Source organism: Erinaceus europaeus, chromosome 2 (genome assembly GCF_950295315.1).
Source record: "Erinaceus europaeus chromosome 2, mEriEur2.1, whole genome shotgun sequence".
In the NCBI taxonomy this organism is placed as follows: Eukaryota; Metazoa; Chordata; class Mammalia; order Eulipotyphla; family Erinaceidae; genus Erinaceus; species Erinaceus europaeus.
In genome coordinates, this window is record NC_080163.1 from 186,613,129 (window position 1) to 186,627,511 (window position 14,383).

Consider the following 14,383-nt stretch of genomic DNA (forward strand, 5'->3'; position numbering starts at 1 on the left):
CACTCCCTTCCTTTTCTGGGCTCCGCAGGCAGATCCTTCTGACACAGGGTGCTTTTAGACCCACCCTTCTGCCTCAGCGTGGCTATCTTTACATCACAGATTTCAAATCCCTGTGGATACAGAGGTCCACCAGCGGGTGCCTGAGCCCAGTATAGGGGGATCCCAGCCGAGATACTCCGACACTTCTCTCAGTGCTGATCTTATTCTCACTGGTCTCCATCCGTGAGGCCAGTGGGTTGGGGGCCGTACAGAGATTTCTTCTGGACCCCCAGTGTGCTGCCTGGGGAATGACACCACCCCGAGAAAGGTCTGTGAGTGGAGTGAATGAGTAGACAACAAAATAAAGGAGCAGAAGATGGAGGTTTAGCCCGTCCAGGAAGGTGAGCTGAGACAGAGACCTACCTCACTGGGGGCACAGCCCTCTCTTCCGCTTCAGCGTGCACTGGCTGATGGTGAGGGGAAGCACTGACCCAAGATACCCTCAGACTCCAGGGGCTTCCAGGTCTGCCAGAGAATGCCCTGGCCACAACAACGCCAGGAGGGCACTTAAGGGGGGAACTGAGCCGAATTCAGACTTTAACTCTTTGCCATCAGGGTTACTGCTGGGTCTCTGTACGGGCACAATTCTGCCACTTCCGGTGGGACTCTTTTTTTTTTTTTGTTAGAGTGAGAGCAGAGAGAGGAGAGATACGCAGCACTTTTTGCATGGTACTCCTATGTGGTGGTTGGGGGATTTGAACCTGGATCTTGTGCCTGGTGAAGCATGTACTTTATTGCTCTACCAGCTGAGCTATCTTGTGGCCTCATATTAAGACATTTTAAACAATGACTGTGGATACTGGAGGGAACAGCTGTGGGGACCAGAGAGGAAGTGAAGGCTTTTCTTTGGAATCTTGGTGATGGGTGTGATGAGTTGAATACACACAAATTGAGGCATGAAACTGCACCCCTAAGATCTTACAATATTGTAAGCCAATGTTAAAAAAAATGTTCTTTTTTTTTTTTTTCTTTTGCAAGGGAGGGAGGAGATATTTAAAACAGGGCTGGGGAGACAGCACAGTAGCAGCACACTAGACTTGCAAACTCAAGGCCCCTCAAATCCCAAGCTCAACCTCTAGCACAAGTCAGAGCTGAGCAGTGCTCTGGTCTCTGTGTCCATGTCTCACACAAATAAATAAAATTCAAGAATGCTCCATTCTAGACCTGACCCTGACCCACTGAAACAGAAACTCTGGGTGGTGCTGACAACCCTGGGGTGGTTGTTGTTGTGGTGGTGGTGTGTATACAGAGGAACCTCAGGCTCAGCTGGTTTCCCCAAGCTTCCCTTGTGCTGGAAAGCCTATGTGGTACTGGCCACTGATGTGGGTTCTGGGAAAGCAGAAAGGAGCTAAGGAGCTGCAGCACCCTTCCCTCAGCTCCTATCTCCGCAGCCCTCAGGAAGCCTTAGGCAGTGTGTAAGGTTCTGCAGAGAAGGGAGCAGGGAAGTCAGGCTCTCCCTCTGCTGCTGACAGCCAGGTTCGGACCTCTTTGGACTTCACACCTGAGAGCATCACATTTCTGTTTATGTTACTGGGGGGTGGGTGGGGTGGGGGGTGGTAGGGGTGTGTGCGTGGGTGGAGTCAGGCTTCTTACTGCCTTCAGCCACATGGTACTCATGGCAGACCCATCTGTGATCCTCAGAAAGAAATGCAAACCACTGACAGAGGGTGAGAGTGAACCTGAGACAGGACTGGGTCTCAAGGAGGCCCCCCAGTCCGTATTCACACCAGGTTGTGAACACACCCATCTGTGGGCCTCTTCCTGGGGATCACCCCCACCCCCACACATAGCAGGGATGGTGAGGGACATGGAAGATGGTCAGGACCCAACAGAGGAACCAGACTTGGTGTAGCTTCTTACCTGGGCTGCCTTGGTGGGTCTCGGCTGCCCCCGGCCAGGCCGGTTGGGGTACTGGAGCCGGAGTAGAGCTTCGGTCGGTAGCCCTTGCTCTGACCACTGGCCACTGGAGCAGGGGAGATCTCCCGCCGCCTGTCTGTGTGGTGGGGTCTCCCAGTGGTTTCTCGGCCACCCCCACAAAGGCCAATGGTCCCGGGCGGCTTGTGTGGCTTGGCGGGCCTGGGCACCTTGGCCAGGGACATGCAGTTGGGGCTGGAGGTGTAGAGGGTGGTGTCAATGCCGCTGTCACTGGAGCCGCCCTTGGAGAGGGGGTCTTGCTCTGGCTCTAGAGGGTCCAAGGGGTCGAACCAACGGTCATCACTGTGACTGCTGGAGGCATTGCTGGAGAGGGTATTGCTGCTGGAATGACTGGAGTACTGAGGTTCTCCCTAGAAGGCAAGAGGAACATGGGTCCCTGGACATCAAGGCAGAGGTGTGGCTTCCCTCCTGGGGGTGGGGTGGGGTTGCTGCAGCTCAGTATGAGCCCCAGTGCAGCTCTCAGCTCTGGCTTCCCACTTATGGCCAAGCTACCTCGGGCAACTGATTTCACCTGAGTGGCTCCTGTTTCCACAGCTGCAAAACAGGGCTGAAAAGAACCCTGAGTCCTGGGGTGTCTTTGGGGAGTGGTGAGACCGTACAAAGTATGCCTTCCACTGCTCAAGCTTGACACATTTGATACTGAGCTCCAGGCTTTTCCCTCTCAAACCTGCCTCTCCCTGTCTCATCACAGGCACCTCCATCCTCTCAGCTTGCCCACCTGGATGCCCTGGCATGAGCCTGGATGCTGTTCTTGCTTCATACCTATGTTCAGTCCAAAGGAACATCCTGTTGCGTGCTTCCTCATAGCAGATCAGGAACCCACCACTTTCCTCCTGCTGGACTGTCTCACCCCCAAACCCTCTGGTTTGATCCCAGGTGCAGCCAGAAGAATGCTGTCCATCTGCATCAGATCACATCCTTTCTCTACTTAAATGCTCTCTTGGCTTTACTTCTGGGGAAAAGTGAAGGACCTTTGTCACAGCCCCAGAGACAAGCCTCTTCCCTTGGCTATTTCCCTGGGGGATCCTTGACTTCATTAAGGGCTTGGGATTAAAGGTCATCTCCTCAAAGGTCTTCTCTGAACAACTCAGCTTCTAACTGCCTGCCTGATGCACTCTCTTCCCATAACTGACCTTTGCTTTCCTTTCATAGGAGTGCTGTGAGATGCCCACCACTGGCTACTAACTGTCCATAGTCCCCAGTAGGGCTGCAGCTTTGTGGGGACAGGGGTTCATGTGTCCTCTTCACCACAGGGATCCCAAAGGCTGGCCTGCTACAGAAACTCATCAAATATCCACTGTGTGAATAGGACCAAGAATGACAAGTACTCTCCAGGGCTCTGCTCCCTGGGCACTAGGGACCACAATCCTTTTCTGGGAGACATGACCACATGATGGGAGTCTTGGTCAATGCAATGTGAGTGACTTAAGCCATTTCCAGGTTTGTGCTACAAAATATACCCATGTGGGCGGGGATAGATAGCATAATGGTTATGCAAAGAGACTCTCATGCCTGAGGCTCCCAAGTCCCAGGTTCAATCCCCCACACCATCATAAGCCAGAGCAGATCATCTGGTAAAAGGAAAAAAAGAATTACCATGTGATCCTGTCTCACTCCCTCTTCCACTGGTTAGGAAGAAGCAGTGACACAGGAGGGGGCTCGAAGGTCCTAAGAGGCAGTGGACTCACAGAGGGAGTCTGGGAACCTAAATTAGCATAGAGTGCTGCCTACATAACACCTCATCGAATTGTTCTTTCATTAATCATGGGGGTGGGGTGGGGACATGAGGCCCTAGTGCATGTGTGAGTCCACTGCTCCCAGGCTGACCTTTTCATTCGCACATGCCAGAGGGACACCACAGTGCTGGAGCTTCTCTCAGTGCATGCTGGGGCTCAAACTTGAGTTGTACTCTTGACAAGGCACACACCCTACCACCTGAGCTCTCTCCTAGCCCCTGGCACCAGACTGCTGTAGAAGAGAAATTTACTGTGTGAAGTAACTGATATTTGGGGGCTGTTATAACAATAGTTCACCTACTGCCACAGTCAAACTGAATGTCTGAGTTCTCCCCAAATTCACACGTCAAATTTTATTTTATACTCTTTGACCGGAGCACTGCTCACCCCTGGCTGAACCTGGGATCTCAGGCATGGATGGCTGTTGTATAAATTACTGTGCCCCAGTGGTTTATTCCTCTGGCCCCAACATGCTGGATTTTAATTTCTAGTGTGATTACACTGGGAGTTGTGGCCTGTGAGAGATGATTAGGTCACGAAGGGCAGAATCCTCAGGAATGGGATTATAAAGCCCCTATGTAGGTTACTTTGACTTTAAACAGATAAGGACAGACACTATACCTGAATTTAGCCAAAATGCACAGAAGCAATAACATGAGCTTGTAAGGAGGACCTGGTGCTCCCTTGGTGCTTCTAGCACACAAGGAGAGAAGATGGTAGCCTACAAACCAGGACATGGGCCCTTGCCAGACACTGAATCTACCTGTGCCTTCATCTGGGACTGCCCAGCCTTTCTGTTGCTTAGAAGTCACCCAGCCTCTGGTATCAGGCTGATGAAGACACGGGCCAGGGCTGGCATAAATAATGGGGAAATTATGGTCAGAGGATGTGCCTGGGATGACGTGGTTGTGAGGGCTGGAGCTGGGATGTGTGCCTGGCTCCAGACCAAACTTTTGACCCCTCTACTGGTGTGGATGGTGGCAATGGTGGTGGGTGGTGACAGGAGACCCCTTTCTGACTCTTCCCTAGGAGGAGTCAGGCAGAGGAAGCAGCCAGCTTCTGCAGCCCTGGCTCCCTAGGGTGGGGCAGGTGGGGCCCAGACTCACTTTGGAATGCCTGTTGGGGGAATCTTTGCCTGCCATGTCCTGCCTGGAGGTGTGCTTGTTCCCGCTGCTTCCAGCCATGGCCGAGAGCCGGGCCTGGGCAGGTACATGCCACAACGGTTCTGCAGGAAGACAGGAGACATGCCAATGGTTAGAGGTGACTCAGGCTCTGGCCCTAGGCCACCTAGACGTAGGCTCTAAACAGGGTTTGATAGCCCTGCCCCTCAGTCGGCTTGTCTGCTCAGCTCAAGTACGGCTGTGACCCCAACAACTTATGTCTCAGGGTGTGACAATGCTCAGAAGTGGAAACTCTGCTGACCGAGTGACTACTGTGTACCAGGCCCCAGTCCAGTGCTTTACATGGGGTAACGATAACTTGCCCTCTGTCCCCTTAAGGGCTTGAGCACATTTCCACCCTCACTGGCCGTTTGTGTTTTCTCTATTTTTCTAAATTTCTAGTTGCTATCGTTTACTTCTTCTTTTGTCCCTCCTTCTCTCCCATAGGCTAGAGATAAATCGAAAAGGGGAGGGACGAGAGAGAGGGAAAGACAGACACCTGCAGCACTGCTTCAGTGCTCATGAAGCTTCCCGCTACAGGTGGGGCCTGGGGAAGATGGACCTTGGTCTTTGCATAATGTAACCATTATGTGCGCTCAACCGGGTGTGCCAACACCCGCCCTCTTATCCAGCTTTTTTTAAAGGACCTTATTTATGTATTTTCCCTTTTGTTGTCCTTGTTGTTTATCGTTGTTGTTGTTACTGCTGTTGTTGTTGGATAGGACAGAGAGAAATGGAGAGAGGAGGGGAAGACAGAGAGGGGGAGAGAAAGACAGACACCTGCAGACCTGCTTCACCGCCTGTGAAGCGACTCCCCTGCAGGTGGGGAGCCGGGGCTCGAGCTGGGATCCTGATGCTAGTCTGTGTGCTTTCCGCCATGTGCGCTTAACCCAGCTCCCCTTATCCAGCTTTCCATGGGACTGATGGTTTTGTGTTTACTGATGAGCACATTTTTATTTTCCTTCCTTGCAGAGCCATGGTCTCTTCCCAGTGCTGCCCATTCATCTACTACCCAATTTTCCATTCAGATAGAGATAGAGGGAATGGTATCACAGCACTAGACTCCCACTGGTGCTGTGGTGTTCCGGCGTGATATCAGGTCTTGAATCTGGGATGCGTCCATGGTAAGGTGTGTGTCCTAACCAGTGAGCTATCTCTCTGGCCCTTGAGTTCTTTACTAAGATTGGAAGGTCACTCTTTCTTTACACACACACACACACACACACACACACACACACACACACACACACACACACACATTGCTAGAAAGGGAAAAATGGAGTCATAGTAAACATTATTCTACAACTTGATTTTTCATGTTACAACATCTTACACTTTCTTCCCCCTGTATGTCTTCCCAGTACAGTTTGAAAGAACTGAGTATGAAGTAATCTCATTTTTAACAGATTCACAGTATTCTTTTTTTTTTGAAAATTTTTTTAAATTATCTTTATTTATTGGATAGAAACAGCCAGAAATTGAGAGGAATGGGGGATAGAGAAGGAGAGAGACACCTGCAGCCTTGCTTCACCACTCGTGAAGCTTTCTGTCCTGCAGGTGGGGACCGGGGCTTGAACCTGGGTCCTTATGCTCTGTAACATGTGTACTCAACCAGGTGTGCCACCACCTGCCCCGATTTACAGAATTCTATCATGTGAATGGACATCAATTATTTAACCAGTTTACTAATCGGTGGACATTGAGAGCACCTTTGTTTTGCTTCAAAATGCCTTTTTTTTGGTTTTTTTTTTTTGTTAGACACAGAAACAGAGACAAAGAGAGGGCCCACAGCACCGAAGCTTCCTTCAATATTGTCGGGGCTGGGCTCAAACTTGGTTCTTGTGCATGGCAAAACAGTGCACTATCCAAAAGAGTTACTTCACTGGCCCACTCACAATGCTTTCTTTCTTTCTTTCTTTTTTTTGGTATGGTTATCTTAGAGGTTTACAAGTGGAAGTGTTGGTTCAAATGTGAAGCAGGGGGTGTCGGGTGGTAGCGCAGCAGGTTAAGCGCAGGTGACGCAAAGTGCAAGGATGGGTGGAAGGATCCCGGTTCGAGCCCCCAGCTCCCCACCTGCAGGGGAGTTGCCTCACAAGTGGTGAAGCAGGTCTGCAGGTATCTGTCTTTCTCTCCCCTTCTCTGTCTTCCCCTCCTTTCTCCATTTCTCTCTGTCCTATCCAACAACAACAACATCAATAACAACAATAATAACTACAATAAAAAACAAGGGCAACAAAAGGGAATAAATAAATATTTAAAAAAACCTTTATAAAAAAAGTGAAGTAGGTTTATAGTAGTGATGGCTCACGTGAGTCTAAGTCAGTCTAAAAGGAACTGAGCATCTGACCTCCAAATCAAAGTGAACGAACTTGATCACAGGCATTTGGCTAATAGCTATTGAACAGTAGGTCTAAACCTAGACAATCTCTCCCCAGACTCTTAATCACTACTACGTAAACATGTGTCAGGAGCTACTACCCATGCCTGGAGGAGTTACTTTGCTCTGTCTCCAGTAATGCACAGTTTCTAATAGTGAAAGAACACCAGGGCTCAAGAAGGCTGAGAAACTTGCCTAAGGCCACTCACTCAGAAGGGGCTTCTGGGGGGCCACAGAGACAGCTCAGTGAGCAGGCTGGGTGCCTTGCCATGTGTGTGGCCAGGTCTGAGCCCTCCTACCATATGGGAGAGCTGCAATGCCAGAGGAGTCCAGTGCTGTGCTCCCTCTCTCACTTCTTCCCTTTTTTCCTTTGTCACCAGGGTTATTACTGGGGCTTGGTGCCTCTATGATGCTCCACCATTCCCAGCGGTCACTTCGTTCTTCCTTCCTTTTCTTTTCCTTCCCTTCCTTCCTTCCTTCCTTCCTTCCTTTTCTGAGACACTTGTAAAGTTTTTTTCCTGAAAGTGGGGACTAGGAGGCTTGAAATCAGGTCCTTCCACATGGTGATGTAGGAGCTCTACTGGGTGCATCAATGCCTGCTCCCCCACACCCCCCCGCACCTCTATTTTTTTTTTTGAAAATAAAGCTGTTCTTTATTGGGGAGGGAGAGAGGGAGCAGCAAGGGCTGTCAGAAGCGCATTCCCCTGCGGGTTAAGTCGGCTCTGGCCTCCTGGATCTGACTCTGCAGCTCGCGGGCGGCGTCCTCGCAGTTGTGGAAAGTGGCCACGCGGTAGCCCACGGTGCCCAGGGCGTAGCAGCCGGCTGACACCAGCAGGTAGGTGGGCAGCGGCCACAGGATCTCCTGGCAGGTGGGGGGCAACTCCAGCGCCCCCAGGGTCAGGGCGGCCCAGGCGGAGCCCAGGAGCACCAGCGCCCAAAGCCACTGAGTGAGCTTCGTCATGTTTACAGTCTGTTCCGCTGCTCCCTTTCCACGCCTGATCGGTATGCCGCACCTCTATTTGAATGACACCACTACTCCTGGTAGATTTTCTTTTCTTTTCTTTTTAAGATAGAGGAATATTTTTTCAATTTATTAATGAGAGGCAGAGAGAGAGAAAGAGAACCAGACATCACTCTGGTATATGTGCTGCCAGGGACTGAACTTGGGACCTCATGCTTGAGAGTCCAGTGCTTTATCCACTGCTCCTCCTCCTGGACCACTGCACTGTGTCACTTTCTACCTGACACTTGGCCTTACTGTCTAGGGTCTTGAGCCCTACCTACTGGTCTCTCCTACCAGACTCTAAGAAGGCAGGGTCATGCTGTCTCCTCCCGCTGTGTCCCTACCTGGGGAGAATCATTCAGACGTGTCAAAGGAGCAGAGGGATGAAGGCCAGGCGCTTGTCCACCGGGCTACCCCAGTGTCCCCCAGCAGTGACGCACTGGCTCTCACACTGGGTAAGGGGCAGATGTGGATTTGGTCATGAGAGACACACTTTCTTATCTCTTCTGTGTTCCTGAGATGACTCATTAGGAGGGTGGAGGGGACCTAGGCAGATAATGAGATTTAGAATGGCTGCTATTCCTGTGACTACTGTCATCCAACTGGGGCCAGGCAACTTCCTATCTGTCCTGGCGCCTGACTCTCTCCACCTTCAATGGCTTTTTTTTTTTTTTGGTCACTATTTTTAAATTTTTTATTCGTGATTTAATGATGATTGATAAGACTGTGGGATAAGAGGGGTACAATTCCATACAATTCCCACCACCAGAGGTCCATATACCCTCCCCTCCATTGGAAGAGTCTTTATTCTTTATCCCTCTGGGAGTCTGGACCAAAAAGATCTTTATGGGGTGCAGAAGGTAGAAGGATGGCCTTTTTACTGGGTCTTTAATATACTCTAGACTTCATGATGATGTTTATTTGCAGAGCCAGGACCTTGTATATATGCCATTTTTACCACTCCTGGGCTGCTTTTCTTTTTCTAAAATTAAAAAAATTTATTTCCCCTTTTGTTGCCTTTTTTTAAAAAAATTATCGTTGTTATTATTAAAGTCATTGTTAGATAGCAGAGAGAAATGGAGAGAGGAAGGGAAGACAGAGAGGGGGAGAGAAAGATAGACTCCTGCAGCCTGCTTCACTGCCTATGAAGCGAATCCCTTGCAGATGGGGAGCTGTGGGCTCAAACCGGGGTCCTTACGCTGGTCCTTGCGCTTCGCGCCCATGTGTGTTTAACCCGCTGCACTACCGCCCAACTCCCTGGGCTGCTTTTCCATAGAGAGTGAAAAAGAAAAGGGGAAAGAGAGAGAGAGAGAGGGAGGGAGGGAGAGAGAGAAACAAACAACAATAGAACCAGCACCACAGTTTCCTCTAGTGTCAGAACTGCTATTTCTCTGATGATTTATAAACTGTGCCCTGATTTTTTCTGGAGGAATATGGGAGAAATGTGCTAATCAACTTATAACAAGATCCCAAGGAAGTGAAAGTGCTCTCATGGGAGGACAGTGAGGGGACAGTGAGAGAGAAGGGGCTGGGAGATGGTTCCCCCAAGAGCACAGACTGTTAAGAGGACTGGGCTCAACCTCCCTACCACCACATGGAAGCACCAAGCAAAGGAGAAGTTTTGTGAGTGGTGTTTCTCCTTCTTGCTTTCTATCTTGATAAAAATAAATAGATAAAAAAAAAAAAAGTCTGCTGGGAGTGGTGGAATTATGCAGGCACGGAGCTGCAGCAATAACTCTGGCAGTGAAAACAAAAACAAAAGGAAGACAGAAGAAAGATGATGATGAGTTTCTCTGACACCTTGTCTAGTGTCCAGGATGAAAGCTAGGAAAAAGAAAAATATCCTCCCCGCTTCATGCTTTGGTACAGTGAAGCTGCCAAGCAACACTTTTCTGTCCTTCTAAACTGGGTGGGGGAAGAAAGATGGGAACCTGTCCCGGCATGGCGATTAGAGAAGTGCAGGCAACAACGGGCAGGATCAGGCCTGTGAGCATCGGAGCAAGTGTGTGCCTGCGGGCCCGGGACCAAGGAGCGAGAGGGGCTGGGGAGCGGGGGACATCTGTCTGTTTCAGTGAGGGGAACAGGGGGCTGGGGGCATGGAAGGGATTCTAATCCTGGGGCCTGGCACCTGGTCCCTGCCCCCCCAGCCATGAAGCCCCCCTCCAGTCTCTCCTGAGAGGACTTTTCTATCTTGTCCTTGCCATGTCACCCCTCTGCCACAGAGCACTTTGCTTCTTTTGGACCTGCCCAATCAGTGCGTGATTTGCAAGACTTCAAAGGGGCTGCACATTTGCTATGAGAAATTACATTTAAAATAACGGCATAGTCCATATATTCTTAGAAAAACAGAGTAGTGCATGCCTATAACTTAAGGATTATACATGGGAGCATAAGCAGATGCCAAGGATCTTGGATATCACTGGGCATCAGAGAAAAGACACATTATAAACAGGGGTGAGGGGGTTGGGTGGTGGCTCACCTGGTTGAGAGCACATGTTATTATGTGTGAGGACCTGGGTTCAAGGCCCTGGTCCCCACCTGCAAGGGAGAAACCTCATGAGTAGTGGAGCAGTGCTGCAGGTGGTTTTTCCTCTCACAACCCCCTTCCCCCCCCCCCCCCCCCCCCCCCCGCTTTGCCTCCAGGGTTATCACTGGGGCTTGGTTTCTACACTATGAATCCACTGCTCCTGGAGGCCATCTTTTCCCATTTTTGTTGCCCTTGTTACTATTGTTATTGTTGTCATTGCTGCTGTTGCTATTGGATAGGACAGAGAAATTGAGAGAGGAGGGGAAGACAGAGAGGGGGAGAGAAAGATAGACACCTACAGACCTGCTTCACTGCTTGTGAAGCGAACCCCCTGCAGGTGGGGGGCCAGGGACTTGAACCAGAACCTTTATGCCTGTCCTTGCACTTTGTGCCATGTGTGCTTAACCCAGTGCGCTACTGCCTGGCCCCCTCTCTCTCACTCTCTAGGGGGAAAAAAAAGCTGCTAGGAGCAGTGGAGTTAGGCACTGAGTTCCAACAATTCCTAACACAGTGTGAGGCCACCACTGGCCCACCAGAATGGCTGAAATGAGACAAGTGCATGGACGGCATGGAGCAACCAGAATACTTGTGTCACTGTTAGGTGTGTCACCTTGGGAAAAGGTTTAGCTGCCTTTTATAAAGCGAGCCATTGGCCCTAGCAACTCCTCCTCTAAGTGTGGACCCCTCAGAGATGCAAGCCTGTGTTCTTCAAAGGATATGTTCAAGGAGAGTCCCCCTTGACCCTGTTCTAAGCAGCCCAGAGGTCTGTCAGTGCTGGAGTTGGGTCAACAAATAAGTCATATGGGGACGATACTCGAATTGCAACTTGCAATCATGTGGAAGGATAACTCTCACAAATACAACAGTGAGCAACCAGGAGACAGACACACAGTAAAAGTGCATCTAGTGTGTGTGTGTGTGTGTGTGTGTGTGTGTGTGTGTTTCTACAGTCCTATACTTGATATCCTAAACTAGACATAAGGGTGTGTTGCCCTGACAAGCAGGACAGGGTGGCCTTGCCTTTGGGGTAGTGCTTGCAAGTGGGATGGGGGTTCTGGGAATGGCAGTCATATTGCATATTCCTTCTTTCATATATATATATATCAGATATCACTCTGGTACATGTGCAGCTGGGGATCGAACTTAAGACCTCACGCTTGAGAGCCCAACACTTTATCTACTGTTTCACCTCCCGGACCATCATATTCTTTCTTTCTTCTGCTCTGGGTCAGCTTTTTCATTCTTTTGTATTTCAGATAGAGAGACAGAGATAGAGATGGGGAAGATACACACACACACACACACACACACACACACACACACACTACACACAATGCCACCATCCATGGAGTTTCCCTTGGTGTTGCCATGTTCCTATGTGGTACCAGGGCTTGAACCATGGGTTTTGTGCACAGTAAGGCACATGCCATACCAAAGCTCTATGCCCTGGCCCTTCCTGTTCTGCCTCAGTTGAGCATAAAACCTGGGTGAGTTTGCTTCATGATGGCGCTCTCCAGTTGGACACTCATTCTTTGGGCTCAAGTATCAGCATTTTCTGTAGGGCATAACTGCTGAAAAGCAACATAGGAGGCCTCAGAAAGAACCAAGAGCACCACCCACAGTGCTTGTCACCTCCCACAGCACACGTCTCCACTCTTGTGTTCTGGCTGCTAGTGCTGACAGACACTGGCTGTGGTGCCCAGGAGGGCAGAGAGGGGTCCAGCTCATTGGTCCCACCGCTCCCTGAGGGGAGGGAGCTTTATGATTTTTTTTTTTAATGGAACATTTTTTTTGTTTGTTTTGTTTTACATTCAACAGTAGAGCTTTCTGATCTTATGTGTGGCTTCTACAACTAAATAATCTGCTTTTATTTATTTATTTTTCCTGTGAAGCTCTGCACGTGCATGATTCCACTACTACTCGAGAACTTTTTTTCTTTTAAAATTTTTATTGTCTTTATTTATTTATTGGATAGAGATAGCCAGAAATCAAGAGGAAAGGGGAGATAGAGAGGGAGAGAGACAGAAGGACACTTGCAGCTTACTGCTTTACCACTAGTGAAGCTTTCATACTATAGGTGGGGTCTGGGGGCTTGAACTCAGGTCCTTGTGTACTGTAACGTATGCACTCAACCACGTGCACCACCACCCAGTCCCTTCTTATTTTTATTTTTCTAGGTAGAGGTTAAGAGACAGAGGGAGAGATAGCACAGCACTACTCCATCACTGATAATACTTCCCCTTTGCATGGCGCCTCCATGTGGTGACAAGGGGCTGGAACCCAGAGCCTTGTGCAAAGCAGAGTGTGAGCTCTTGTGGTGAGTCATCTCCCAACCTCTCAAAGCTTTCTTTTGAATTTGACCCATGGTTGACAGGAGGAAGGATGAGGTCCATCACAGGTAAGCACGGTCCCTACCTGGCTTCTGGCGCTCCATGGTGCTCTCCTGACTGGTCAGGCCGCCTGAGGAGGAGTCGCCGCTGGATGTCCCATCGTGGCCGAAGTGGGGGTCAAAAGACAGCAGTGGGTGCGGGGCAGTTGCATACCTGCAGGGCAGCGAGAGGAGACATGCAGAGGGTGAGGGCTGGCATGTCCCAGGCAAAAGCCTGTGCCTCACTCACTGCTGGGTGGGGAGGCACGGGAGGCTGTGCTGGAGGAGAGAGCGTGAGGCTGGGTGAGGAAGCCTGGCAGTGAGCTGCTCGCAGAGGGTCAAGAATGAGCCCTCCCGGTAAGTGGGCCAGGGAGCTGCTGTGGCAGGGAGCACAGGCAAGGCAGGGAGGGTTCTCAAGTAGAGACAGCGAAGTAGCTACTAGAGAAGATGGCCCTGCCCTTAAGCTCTTCTCTGTACCTGTTCCCTTTCCCCTTTTTAACATGTTTGTTTAATGGGGGAGGGAGAGAGCCACAGCCCCACTCTGGCACATGTGGTGCCAGGGATCAAAACCAGGACTTTATATGTCTGCCACACCATGGGAGCCACCTTCTAGGCTGCATTTTTTTAAAGTGATGCTTATACTATAAATTATTTTTCAAATTTTATTTATCTCACATGAGTTTTACATGAGCGAGAGAGAGAGAGATAGATATCGGAGCATTACTCTGGTTCATGTAGTGCTGGGATCAAACTGGGAACCTCAGCCATGCAAGTCCTTGCTTTGTCAGTTGAGCTATTTCCCTGGCTGCCCAGGCTGCTTCATGTATATGTATGTATGTATGTATATATTTTAATTTAATGAAAAAGGGGACCAGCATGTCACTCTGGCATATGAAGTACTAGGGATCAAACTTAGGACTTTACACTTTTTTTTTAAATATTTATTTTCCCTTTTGTTGCCCTTGTTGTTTTTCATTGTTGTTGTAGTTATTATTGTTGTTGTTACTGATATTGTTGCTGTTGGACAGGACAGAGAGAAACAGAGAGAAGAGGGGAAGACAGAGAGAGAGAGAGAAAGACAGACACCTGTAGACCTGCCTCACCGCCTGTGAAGCGACTCCCCTGCAGGTGGGGAGCCGGGGGCTCCAACTGGGATCCTTATGCCGGTCCGGTCCTTGTGCTTTGTGCCACGTGTGCTTAACCCACTGCGCTACAGCCCAACTCCCTGACCTTACACT

The 14,383-nt window shown here is 49.9% G+C and overlaps 2 protein-coding genes across 5 annotated transcripts in view; both read right to left on the reverse strand.

The window, feature by feature from the left end:
* The window catches only part of SIPA1L3 (signal induced proliferation associated 1 like 3), a 232,662-nt gene that overhangs the window by 39,483 nt on the left and 178,796 nt on the right, over positions 1–14,383 (reverse strand). For all 4 annotated transcript variants that reach the window (XM_060185878.1, XM_060185877.1, XM_007534451.3 and 1 more), the window contains 3 exons: positions 13,193–13,320; positions 4,817–4,935; positions 1,900–2,324 (listed from right to left, as the gene is read on the reverse strand). In XM_060185878.1, the coding sequence (XP_060041861.1) occupies positions 1,900–2,324; positions 4,817–4,935; positions 13,193–13,320 (672 nt within the window). The remainder of the gene's footprint in view (positions 1–1,899; positions 2,325–4,816; positions 4,936–13,192; positions 13,321–14,383) is intronic.
* On the reverse strand, positions 7,873–8,262 carry LOC103123777 (dolichol-phosphate mannosyltransferase subunit 3-like). Its single transcript, XM_007534450.3, has one exon. It carries the CDS (start codon positions 8,206–8,208, stop codon positions 7,936–7,938), a length of 273 nt encoding a protein of 90 aa, XP_007534512.1. The 5' UTR covers positions 8,209–8,262; the 3' UTR covers positions 7,873–7,935.